The following is a 12,676-nucleotide window of genomic DNA, read 5'->3' on the forward strand; positions in this document are numbered from 1 at the left end:
AGAGCATGACTGGCCAAGCCCCAAACTGTACCTTCTTTGCTCCTTGGCATGCATATGATGGGCGAGGGCTTCAGTGACATAATCTTCAAGTTCATTTTTTATACACTATTGAATGTTGTCTCTTGTGACTTCTAGTTTATGCCCCAAATGTAAATTCGAAACTTTTATGTTTTAAACTTTTTTTAACATGTGAGTTATCATATATGTACAATGGAGTATAATAAACCTCATATGCTCATGACCCAGATTCAATTCATGGCCATGCTTCCCCCACTCCATTATTTTGAAAGATCATATTATCTATAAATATTTCAGTGTATAGCTTTTTAAAGAGACTCTTGAGACATAAAATTACTTTCATTATAACTATTAATACCATAATGTGGTTTCTTAACATCATCAAATGTCAAATTAGTATTCGTATTTTTTAAATTCTCTTACAAAGTTTGTTCAAAGTGGGTTTCAAGTGAGGACCATAAATTTCAATTGTTGATATACTTTAAGTCTGCTGAATTTTAGATTCCTTTCCATTTCTTTTTTTTTTTTTCATGTGACTTTGTTGTTGAAGAAATTGCTTTAGATTGGTATAAATCTGCTTTTTCTAAATTTTGAGGTTTACATCTCTGTGTAGCTAAATAACCTGGCCCTCTGCCTCTTACATTTCCTGGAAATTCATGGTTAGATGTGAGTCTTGATCAGAGTTAGACTTGTTAATTTTTGCAAGCCCATTTCCAGGCTGCTGCTATGTACTTGTCTTAGGAGGCAGATGATGCCTACCTGTCACACTGTTTATGACAGAAGCAGGTGATATTGTAGTCAAGGTTTGCAAGAAAAATAGTTTGATACAGGATACATAATTTATAGAATTATTTTATAATAGTCACCCAAAAAGTCAAACACAAAAGTTCAGGAAACCTATCCACACACTACAGACCCCAAGCAATCCATCTGAGGGCCCGGATCCCATGGAAGTGTCTTGCATGCATGAGTCGAATTGAAGACATACAGCCCATGACAATGCCTGTCATGATTCCAAGTGGAAGCCTAAAGCCCACAACAATGACTCATGCAAGTCTGTTTCACAATTCTGTGCTGGGAAGGCCCAAAGGTCAGTGGTGGAAGCTAGAAAGTCTGTGTCAGAGAGGTAAAGCATGCCAGTAGGTTGAGGGATCTGTTCCGCAGCCCGGAAGCAACACTCAAAGTAAGGACCAGGCCTCCCTGCAAAAGTACCACAGCTATCCTCAGTGACTATGAGGTCTCTAGCTCCTCCAACGAGAACAGCCAAGTTCATATTAGGAAGCCAGGCTTCTCCTAGAGATTGAACAGCATATCATACTTCTTCCTCTCCAGAGCCAGAAAATGCTTAAAGGACCAAAGCTCCCCGTAAAAGTGCCACAGCCATTCTCAGCAACAACAAAGTCCCAAACTTCTCTGATGATGAGAAAAGTTCATATTAGGAAAGAAGCTTAATAAGCTCCTCCAGAAGAACCAATGGCAACGGGAGAACCAACTTACTTCTTCCTCTTCAGTTGTCCTTTTTATGTTGTTGGCAGTAATCCTCATATAGGCACCATGCTAGCTCAGTTCAGCTGATTGTTACAAGTTGACCACCAATTGTCAGTCCACTACAAGTGATCAGTGCCTAGGTCCATAAATTTATTAGGGACTCATTGTTAATATATCGTGAGTAGTTGTGTGAAGAGAAATGACTTTTGTGCTATTTGGTCATCTCAAGAAACTATATATAGGAAACTTTTATTTCCATGTTGTTTGCTTGATATACTTCTAAGATGCTGGTTTTCTAGCATCTTCCACTTGTTACTAGCACCTTATCAATTAATTTATGCTTGCTTGTATGCTTTTTGCTTTTTGTTATTATGAAGTCATTAATTGAAACATTTGATATGTATCGTTGACTGCAATTCTTTTCTTACTATCTCTTATTATTCCTGCTTTAAAAATCCATCATGTTGACTCTGAATCTTTTTGACATGAACTGCAAGTTGTTTTTTGTTGCTTTTTTTTTTTAACAGTACTGGGAATTGAACCCAGGACCTTTACATTGAGCTATATCCTCAACACTTTCTTAAATTATTTTTAAGTTTTGAGACAGAGTCTCACTAAGTTGTCCATCCTAGGTTGAACATATGGTTCTCCTGCCTCATTCTCCTAGAGTGCTGGGATTATAGATATGTACCGCCATGTCTGGCTCCTTGGCAGCTTTTGATAGTTTTCTTGTTCTCTGGTATAAGGTGTTTTGCTGCATGGATATGGGAATCAACACATATCTAAGGAAGTAACACACAGGACAACATTCTGAGTGCCATGGTACTCGCTTTCATCAGATTTTTCTGGGTACTGGCTATTTGACAGAGGGCAAACATCAAGGTTATGTCCTATGAGAAGAGATAGCAAAGTTGGAAAATAAAATATGTAATCTCTTAGATTATATTAAATGCCACTGAAGAAAAAAATAGTAAGCAAGAAGTGCTAATAAAAAATTAATGTCAGGTTTTGACAGAGTGCTCAGAAAAAGCCCTACTAAGAAGGCGAGGGAATGGTGTTTGAAGGAGGTATGAGGTAAGAAACCCTAATGTCTGGCAGAGGTGTTCAGTAGATAGTAGAAGGAGCAAGTGCAACAACCCAGGGGTGACCATCAGCATCCAAAATTTACAAGTATAGTCTTGAGAGAGACTTTGGAATTGTTTTATTCTCCTGTGTAGTGGTACAATATATGTCATATGTATTTACTGAAACAACAGTTCCTTCAAGCATTTACAAAATAGGCAGTAGCTTTTTAATGTCATTGTTCTGTGTGGGTAACTTCTCTAGCTATCACCTTCTCATCTTGCAAAAACATCATTGCAAAATTTATAACTGTGAAATCTGCTTAAGACATTTAAGCTGAGACATAAGGCCAGAGGTGTTTTGAGTACTCATTAACAAGTCTATTATAATGCTTTCTAATATTGTAGCTACATGAGAACACGAGGGATCAGATTAGACTACCAGAATGGAATGAGCCATTTATGTGAGAAAAAACAGTTCTCGTGTCCATCCTTTATTCTCATTGTCACTTCACATTATTTACTTGGATCTACACTCTAGGCCCAGTTTCATATTATACCTAAGAGTTATTTTCCGGCCTCCAGAATATGACTCCCTGATAATATTGGGTGACTTTGGAAGTTAATGGGTCGTCAGTGTGGATGCAGACCAGGTGAGGCAAGTTTGCCAGTGTGCCGAGTGAGAGTTTAGAAATGTGTTGGTGTGTTACCTGTTGGCTGCAGAAGAATTCCTCTGCTGCTGCCTGTATGAAGGAAAATTGACTTTTTCCCCTATAGGGATTTGGGTAGATTTTGGAAATCCTGTGTCATCCTCTCATTAGAACCCCGCTGGTTCTATGGGACATTGAGAACTTAACTGCACCTTTTTTTTTTTTTAATATTCTACCCCTTCTTCATGTCCTGAGAATTCTCATGGATCAGCCCAGCCTTCTGCAGTCTTCCTCCTGCACATAGTAGTATCATGCTTGCGCCTGTGGCATTCCTGCTGGCCTTACAAGGAGATGCACTGACACCCACCCTCCTGATCTCTTCACCCTCCTTGTCTGCTTGATGCAGTTTCAGTTACTCACAGGCTACCATGCCTGAAAATACTAAATGGAAAATTCCAAAAATAAAAGTATCACAGATATATGTACAATAGGTGATCAAGATATTCAGCAAATGTTTACATTTTTAAAAATCTATTACTCACCTTTGCTCCTAATACACGTATCCCATTGTTCTTGCCCCTTTCTGAAGCAGTTCTGGAAGTCCTTCTTCATGAGTTCTTTTTATAAGGTGTGTTCAAAAATATGGTGAATGCTGGCAGGTTTTTGAAAACATTCTGGTCTGTCCTCATCTATCTTACTCACCAGGACTGGCACTGTGAAACTTAAGGCTCTTCCCCAACGTCAAAATGACTGTGAGAGATAAACATTTTGCATCAGTTCATGATACTGAGGGGTAGCCATGGCAGTACAACTAAAAGTACTCATGAAAGAGGACCTGCAGACCTGCTTCAGAAAGTGCCAAGAATGATAAGATAGTATGTTTGAAGCAAGGATAATCATTTTAAAGTGAATTAATGGCAGTATGTCTTTTACTGTAATATATTTTTAAAAATTAAATATTCACTGTATTTCCAATCACACCTTGTATATAAGAAAAAAATGTATGCATGTGACTCCTGTTTGTGGAATGGTTTGGAATGTATCCTCTGCAGATAAGGAATAATTACTGTATTAGAAAATAAATGGCCAGGTGGTCTGTCTGAATCTCATCACTTAGCTGCGTATGGCTTTGAGCATTCTCTTTGAGTTTTCATTCTGGTTTCTTTTCACTGAGGGCAAGGTGAAGACTAAAAGGCTTAACTGAGTGTATTGCTGAAAGGCTGTAGTAAAATGAGAACAGGAAAGTACCATAGAAGTAAAAAAGAGTATATTATGGTAAGTATCTTACAGATGTAGTCGTGTCTTTGATTTATTCACTCTCTAAGCACCAAGTGTTGCTTAAATGTCGGCTGTGTGCCAGGGATACTTTTTAGGGCCGGGGTATGCTGGACAAACGAGTGGAGCAGTGTCCTGGGGAAGCTCACATTCAGAGATCAGCAAACAATAAATTGTAACCCAATATATACAATAATTTGCATATGTGATGAGTGCTATTATGTGACAAATATGCTCTGGGACACAGTAAAAAATTTTTTTGATGTTCCCCTGAGGTTAATATTTAGCTGAGGTTAAAATTTGTCCTTGCCATCTTTTTACTAAATCTGGCAGTTCTGCTGAGACCGGAAGGAGCTTGGCTCACTTTGGGGCTTGCACGTGAGTTATGTAGAAAGAGTGAATGAGGCAGGGCTATGTTAGAGTGAAGTCACATTCTGTAGGATTTTGGTGTAAATTCTGGATTATATTCTAAGTGCAATGAGAAGCCACCGAAGGAGCTGACCATTTCAGAGTGTGACCAGTTCAGACTTTAAAACAGTCACTCTTTCTACTAAGAACATTTAGTGTAGGGGCAAGAGTTGAACCTAGAGAGTTTACTGCTTTTCATTGACCTTACGGAACTGTCACACATCAGGAATACAATAAATCATTTTTTTAAATCTTTGATGCAGAAGATTTAGCAATAGTGTCATATACTATTGTGTATGTCATATGTGGAAACCTCAGCTATGCTTATATGAGACTGTGAGGGACAAATGTTTGGTTTGAGTGTTTATTATGTAGTAATTAAGCTTACTGGCTCTGGGGCAGGAAAGGCTCTTTCTGTATCCATTCTGTCTCAGGTCCTCATCTGGCATGATAATCAGTCTTTTCCAAGAGATAATTTGAATGAGCATATGACCAAATGAGGTTGTGTGTGCAGAGGGCTCATCCTAGCACTCAGATGCTGCTACTTGGTAGTGCACATTTGTTCCTTTGTCTTCTGTACCCCATCTCCCATATACAACGCTCAGCAAACTGTCGCTTCAAAATACTAATCACCAGAGTTGTCCTGTGCAGACCTGTGTTGCTGACCACTCCTTTTGAAGTTTTAGATTGTGGAGTAGGCAGACCATTGGTGTGTGGTAGAGAGAAGCCCCTTTTATACATTTTTAGCATTAATGAATAACTACATTCAATAAATATAACAAGTGTATGTGTTTGCATGTGTACAAATGAACTGCCATACAGACAGTTGTATTCATTTGATAACTACCTAACAGGATGACATAAAATTCTATTTTTGACTTTATAGGGTAACAGAATGAAGAATATATCACCTGATCCAAATTCTTCATTTTGTAGAAGAGAAGTCTTGAAGTCACATAGTTTAAGGTTATGTGCCTCCTGATTATCTGCAGAGTTAGGGGCATACATTTTGGCTGATCCCAAACTCAGTCCTGTTTCTTCTTCTAGCAGCTTTCTGGTTCCTCACTGAGCTTGATCTTAAAGTGGCCTCCTCATTCTTGGTCAGGGAAACAATAGATTTCAGTTGTCACCTGGCCCTGCTACTCCCTAGTGAGATTACCTCTGAATATTTTCAGTAAATTTTTATGTAGTGATATTACTCATAACCTGGGCCCCTCAAAAGTTAAGTGATTGAAGTATGCATATTTTTGTATTATTTTTCAGGGAACCTGATACATCCTAAGCCTGAAGTAAAGGCTTGTATATGTATGTAATATATCTCATTTAAGAATTCTATTCATTAGTGTTTCTTATAGAAATTATGCAGATTAACAAGAAGAAAATGAAAAGCATCCATAGCACTGTTATCCAGAGATAATCTGAGTGTTTTCTTATGCATTTTTCCCTTTAGTTTTGATTATACTTACCATCTAAGAAATAGAACATGAAATCCTTTATTACTGATCCATTTAAACAAAACTCTTCACATCGATAGTGAAAGTAGAGCCTATAATACAGACTGACACTTCTTTCAACAGAAAACGTTTCAGCAGTTTTGTCATAGTGTGTTTGAATGCATATGTATTAAACCTTGAGTCTTCTTTTAGGTTTTTCAGCCATTTTATTACTTCTTCAGTCCTCCTTTAAACTCCATCTTGAGCTCTATGTGTATCTAACTGCAGGATTTTTTTGCCTGAATATAATGAAGTGTTCATCCTACAGACCTTGAAAATAAGCCTGACCTACTTAGAAGTTTTAGGGACTTGGAGAATGCTTTGATGATTCTCAGTCCTCATGATTAAGCCGCAAAACCTTGTTAGTTCAAAGGAGGTTAAATCACCAGGAGGAGAAATGTCAAAAAATCAAATTGTTTTATTTTATATCTCCTCGCTCAAGGAAAGTGATTTATAGAGCCCTCTCTGTGGAATATGCATTAATGTTCCAGAATGCCAGGCTGGCTGGTCTCTGTCTCTGCTGCATCTTCATTCTGTGGCCTGAGGCTAGTGCACTAAAAAGATCAGTTCATGTCCAAGGAATTTTGCCTCCAACTGAAGGTTATTAGAGTAATGGTTCTGCTCTTCTATTGACTGTCATATGGATGTTACCATAAATTCAGACAGTTTTCAATTTTGAAACTTACTGCAGGGAATTACAGGCTACTGTTAAAGACGCCCAGTGGCTCCCCAGGAAGAGACCCTTGAGGAGAGATTGTCCTGCTCTGAGAGTTGGCTGAGAGGGGCTAGAGAGTTGAGAGCAGTGGTTCCAGGGTATCTCTGTACTAAGGAGAAATGCACAGTTACACTGTAGGAAAAGGGTAGCTGAGGCTGTGGGTGGGGGAAGGTGGCCACTAGCAAATATAGGACACTAGAGTTGTGAGTCTGGATTGGAGCTCTTTAGAATGGTATTTATCTGTCAGGGCTGCCTCCAGGTCAGGCAGGTGGTGGCCACCTCTCAGGATCTGGCTTTATTGGTAGGATGTTCTCCTGGTGCGTTAAGTTATTAAAAGATCCTGGACAGATCATCAAGAAAACAGAGTTAGGATGTCAGGAGGTTGTGCTATAAGCCAGGAGCAAGACTGTCCTTGAATGTTATTTATTTATTTTATTTTATTTATTGGAACCAGGGATCGAACTCACAACCTCGCACTTGCCAGGCAGGCACTTGCCGGGGAGGCACTTATGCCACTGAGCTAAATCCATGGCCTGAATGTTATTAATGACTCTTATTTAGGAAAATATTGCTCATTGGAGGGCTTTTTGTTTCAGTACTTGGCGTTATTGCCAGTACTGGCTTTCTTCCAATCCTGGTAATCCTCTGAGGCTTCAAAAAGGATGCTTTGTTTTGTTTTTCCCCCTTCTCTCTATGGGGTAATTGGTTTTATATATAATTTAATTATTTCGTTAACCAGTTATCCTATCAGTGTATTCAAAAACAAACCTAAAACCCACCCTCTTGTTCTGGGTTAAGATGTTCACAATCAGATTTTCCACCATTCTGAGTGACTGTGTAACTGGAATTTCTCACTAAAAGCTCTATTTTCCATATTTGTAAGGGATGTTCTTAGAACCTTGCAAAGTAGAATCTAGTGATTTAGAGTAAGGAGAACTAAGATAAACGGTTAACTTCAGGAATGAATTAAAGTCTTAAAGATACTATAGTCATATTTTAGATCACCTTGAACTATATTTTTACTGAATTGAAACCTTGAAAGGTTCTTCTTAGGGTAGAAAAATGAGAAGGAAATGTACTATCTTATCAATATCTGGTCCCACTAATGTGTCTCCTTTTAAATGATGATTTTAATCATAATCTTGTTTTATCTTTCCCAGTCATGCTCTTCAGCAAGAGATTTGTTTTTAATCCTAATGGACTGCTGTATAAATTTGTTTATTTAGTTAGGCTTCTTTCAAAATTCATGTGTGTGTGTGTGTGTGTGTGTGTGTGTGTGTGTGTGTTTGATGGGCTCAAAATCAAGCCATCCATTTGATGCCTTCATGTGATAATGCTTTTTACAAAGATGTTTTATTGAGTCCATTTACAAAAATTTAATTGGATCTAAATAATTCAGGCCTAAGAATAAGATGCAGATGTGTGTAATGCTGCTGCATCTGGCTCAGACTTTATGCACTTTTTTTCCCCCTCCTTTTTCTCCTTTTGTGGAACTCTACATTTTGCCATTCATAGTCGTATTGCTAAAAGCCCCAATAATTAGACCGTAGGTCCCCAAACAGGTGAATATTTTTTTAATATATAAAAGCAACTTCAGCTTTTCTTGGGGAGTGTTTTTGAGTCTCTGAAGGCTTTCAGAAATATAAAGTCTAATTTTACTGCATAAGAAGAAAAGAGAAGAGAATATTGCACTTTCGTATCCTGGGATTTTGCCCTCCCCTAAACCTTGCTGCCCTTGGCATGCTGCTTTTGGATCATTTGTAGTGGCAGATGGCTTTGTGCAAATCAGGCCAATTATATTTGGGCAAAGGAAAAAACACCTTGCATTATGAATAATTTCTGGATTAGTGAAACTGACATGTCTCTTTGAAAACTCACCCATTTCTAGAGGGCAGACTGTCTTGTGCAACTCTGCTCTGCTGAGCCGTGAGTCTGTGGTTCCTCACATCATCCTCCCATCTCCAAGGATGCACTGAATTCTTACTTTTTAAAGATTCACCTGATACCAAAAAAATACTTTTAGTATCTGATAATTAGCCATCTTTAATAAAGTCATTATATTTTAGTGAATGGAAAATAATGCTCTCTTGAGATTTTGTAACTATTTTAGGCAAGCCAAGTGTCAGTATTGCTTCGTGCATTTCTCATTTTTCATTTACTGGAAATTAATTTTCCCAGTTTTCTTTGGTGTAACTGTCTTTGAAGAAATCCCTATTAAATCTTCATTTCTCTGTCTTCGCTTCCCCCAATTGTCTAACCCTTTGTGCACTGAGAAAACAACCCAGCTTCCATTTCTCCCTTCATCTTTTCTTCCTATGGATTTTACCAGTGCATTTCTTGAAATAATATGAAGTGAACAGCCAGAAGATAAAGAGAAAGCCTTGACCAGTTGGCCTGAAGCTATTGATTACATCACCAATTCTCAACATTGAGTTCTGTGGTGCAGATGCCATCCTGTTTGCTTTCCAGGGTGGTAACCACAGGTGGCAGATCATTCCTGTGTGTTTGCTTCATGATCACAGAGGCATTTTCACATTCTCATTCCCTGTGGCCATGTTCAGGTCTTTAAAATTTCTGCCTAAGTTTCTCTTTCTGGTATAGAAGTGTGAGGATTAAATAATAATGTAAGCAGTCTCTGTAAAGTATTCTAAAGGACAGATGGTCAGGTCTTTCCAAGTGCTCCTGTTATTCCCCACCTGAGAAGGAACCGAAATCATTAGCTAAAGTCATGAGGATTTGGTTAATAATATCCCACATTAACATTGCTGTCTTGTGCCCGGAACAGTTCTCAGCACTTTGGACATGTATTAATCCATTTGAAAATAAACTGTAATACTTAGTGTCACTGATTTATGTTTTCCAGGTTGAAAATTGGTGTCCTCATTTACGTTGGAGAGTCAAAAATCCTTATGAAGAAGCTGATCATAATTCATTGGTAAATGATTTTGGAAAATTCTTCCTAAATATGTACATTTAGGTCAGATGTTAAGTGATGCATGTGGCATCTTTTTGGATTTACCAGCTAATTTGAAGCATTATTCAGCTGAAAAGCTTTCATGACTAGTCCTGTAAAAATCAAGGTGACCAAATCAGTCAATCAGTTAGCATAGATTTATTTATTGAGCAATTTTTTTAGGGTCCCTAAGTGATGAACAACTGATAGGAATAAGACCTGGTGCCAAATGTGAAGGCAATGGGTGATCTAATGAGAGGGTGGTTGTAAATAATGATCATGCCTGTCACAGTGCTTTAAAGTAGGCTGACAGCAATAATGAGGAAGCCTGCAAAGGTCAGGGTAGATTACAGAGAAGATGACATTCGAGCTGATTTTAGAATGATGAATGAGTTTCTAAGAGGTCAAGGAGAGAAGGATATCTCAGATAACGTGAAAGTGAACTCTTGGTGTTAACCAGCATAGCTGGGGACAAGGACTGAAAGGTTTGAAAGAGCAGAAATAAAACAGATTATAAAGGTAGGAAGGAGACTGTGAACAACAGTTATGCCACATTGAAAGCTAAAGCCTTTGTTTTTTAGATCAGGAATCAACAAACTTTTTTCTTTGAAAAGATAGCAAATATTTTCATCTTTGCAAACTGTGATCTCTCTGTTGCAAGTAGTCAGTTCTGCCATTCTAGCACAGAATACCCACCAACAATATGTAAATGAAGGGCATGGCTGTGTGAGCTTTACTTTGCTGACCACAGGAACTGTGGAAAACAGGTATTTAAAAGGAACTGTGGTGACTACTTAAAGATAGATTCAGTGTGTTTGAGGTGTTCTATGAAATACTAATACTACATTTCTCTGTGGCTGTTGTCATGAGTTTAACCCAGTTGCATTATCCAGCATGTTAGGAAAAATATTCCTTGGATTTTAAATCATGCTAATCAGAATTTTAAATAGTATTGAGCTGTGGTAGGAAAAGGATATCTTTGGTTTTTAAATACATTAAAAATAGTAAATTTTTATTGATTTGGACAGGGTCAAAACTAGAAGATGAACATTTATTTCCCTATTTAATCTGTGTACAGAAAAACGTTCATTGGTGACCAATATGATGTTGGATAACATATTCAGATCTGACTTCAGTTTTTGTGGGGGTCTGCTACCTATCAATAAAGTAACACAATAAATTTCAGAACAGAGAATTTCAAGGTACATCAAGCATGCTTGTAAAAATGCACTGTAACACAGCCCAGGGCTTTGCAGAGCCTGTACTATCCTTCTCAGTTTCTAATTTTTTAATGATATCCATTATAACAGATCAGCACTCAGGGACCTTTGCTATAATTTGCATTCCTGGGACCTACTAATAAAAGCTGGGCAGCATGGTGAGACTCGTTTTCCAAGCCCTGGATTTAATTGACTGTCACTTTCAAGTTTTCAGATGTCATATGATGAAAACCATGAGGCTTTTTGGCTTTTGCCTTCTATACATTTTATTAAATTTCTGTTTCTAGGCAGAAATTCGTACAGATTTTAATACTCTCTACAGTATGATGAAAAAGCATGAAGAATTCCGATGGATGAGACTACGGATCCGGCGAATGGCTGCTGCTTGGATCCAAGCAATCAAGTCCCTGGCAGGGAAGCAAAATCTTGAAAAGAGAAAGCGAAAGAAAGTGAGTTTCTTCTTAATTCATTTCAGTTAGATGCCAGTTTTCTTTTAAAATTTGATTTTGCTGGGAGACAAGAGAAAAGAAATGTCATGTCTCAAATGATATTCCCTCGGGATGAGTCAGGCAGCCTCTTTCTTGTACAGCCCATTTTTGGATTTTATTATCCACAATACATGCATTTAGTAGAGATCAGTACAAATTTCTCGATGAAATTAAGATGAATATCTGCCTGTTAGATTCGCATTTTCCTTTCAACTGTCCATCCGTCCTTTCATCTGTCTGAAGGTACTGGGTAACTTCCTGCATTTTTTTTTTTTTTTTTTACCTGAATCCAACCTTTAGGGATTTCCTGTTGTAGCATCATGGCAATTTCATGTGGTGGTTATTCTTCATCCAGGGTCTGGGCAACCTGTAAATTCAGTGCTGCTCCATCTAATTGTGCTTCTGTTTTTTCTCTAGAAAGGAGATTTTATTAAACTTAAGCCATGTTGTTGCAGTTCGTGGGACATGCCTAGAAACTCCATGGCATTCCCCGGCTTAGGAGATCTTCTCCTTTGCTTAGTTACAGATTAAGGGACATTGCTGTGATTAACTATTCTGATTTCATAGCTGAGCAAAGTAAACCATTTGTTGCCACACCTCCAAAAAACTTAGAGTGAATCTGATTTATTTGATAGCTTTAAAAAGGAAAGTATGGTTACGATTTATAAGACCCCCAAATCACAGTTTGATAGGTCAGTTTTCCTTAGACCCTTTGAGTTTGAGACACCCCAACCAGACAGTTTGACACTATGTAAATAGTGGGAGGGGAGCATGTGATGAGATTCTACAAATGCACCATATAAAGAAAGAATTTTTCTTCATAGTTTTAAGGAGATGTCTACAGGATACATTATCAGTAAAAAACTTAAGGAGCAACTAGCATATGGTATTTTTAAAAGAAAGTGGG

At 38.0% G+C, this 12,676-nt stretch overlaps 1 protein-coding gene across 5 annotated transcripts in view; it reads left to right on the forward strand.

Moving 5' to 3' along the window:
• The window catches only part of Mgat5 (alpha-1,6-mannosylglycoprotein 6-beta-N-acetylglucosaminyltransferase), a 338,130-nt gene that overhangs the window by 207,025 nt on the left and 118,429 nt on the right, over window positions 1-12,676 (forward strand). For all 5 annotated transcript variants that reach the window (XM_023561078.2, XM_063258973.1, XM_063258972.1 and 2 more), the window contains exons 6-7: window positions 9,972-10,043; window positions 11,569-11,730. In XM_023561078.2, the coding sequence (XP_023416846.2) occupies window positions 9,972-10,043; window positions 11,569-11,730 (234 nt within the window). The remainder of the gene's footprint in view (window positions 1-9,971; window positions 10,044-11,568; window positions 11,731-12,676) is intronic.

This window comes from Cavia porcellus, unplaced genomic scaffold, assembly GCF_034190915.1.
Source record: "Cavia porcellus strain 051 isolate PalLab524CR breed Dunkin Hartley unplaced genomic scaffold, mCavPor4.1 scaffold_12, whole genome shotgun sequence".
Lineage (NCBI taxonomy): Eukaryota > Metazoa > Chordata > Mammalia > Rodentia > Caviidae > Cavia > Cavia porcellus.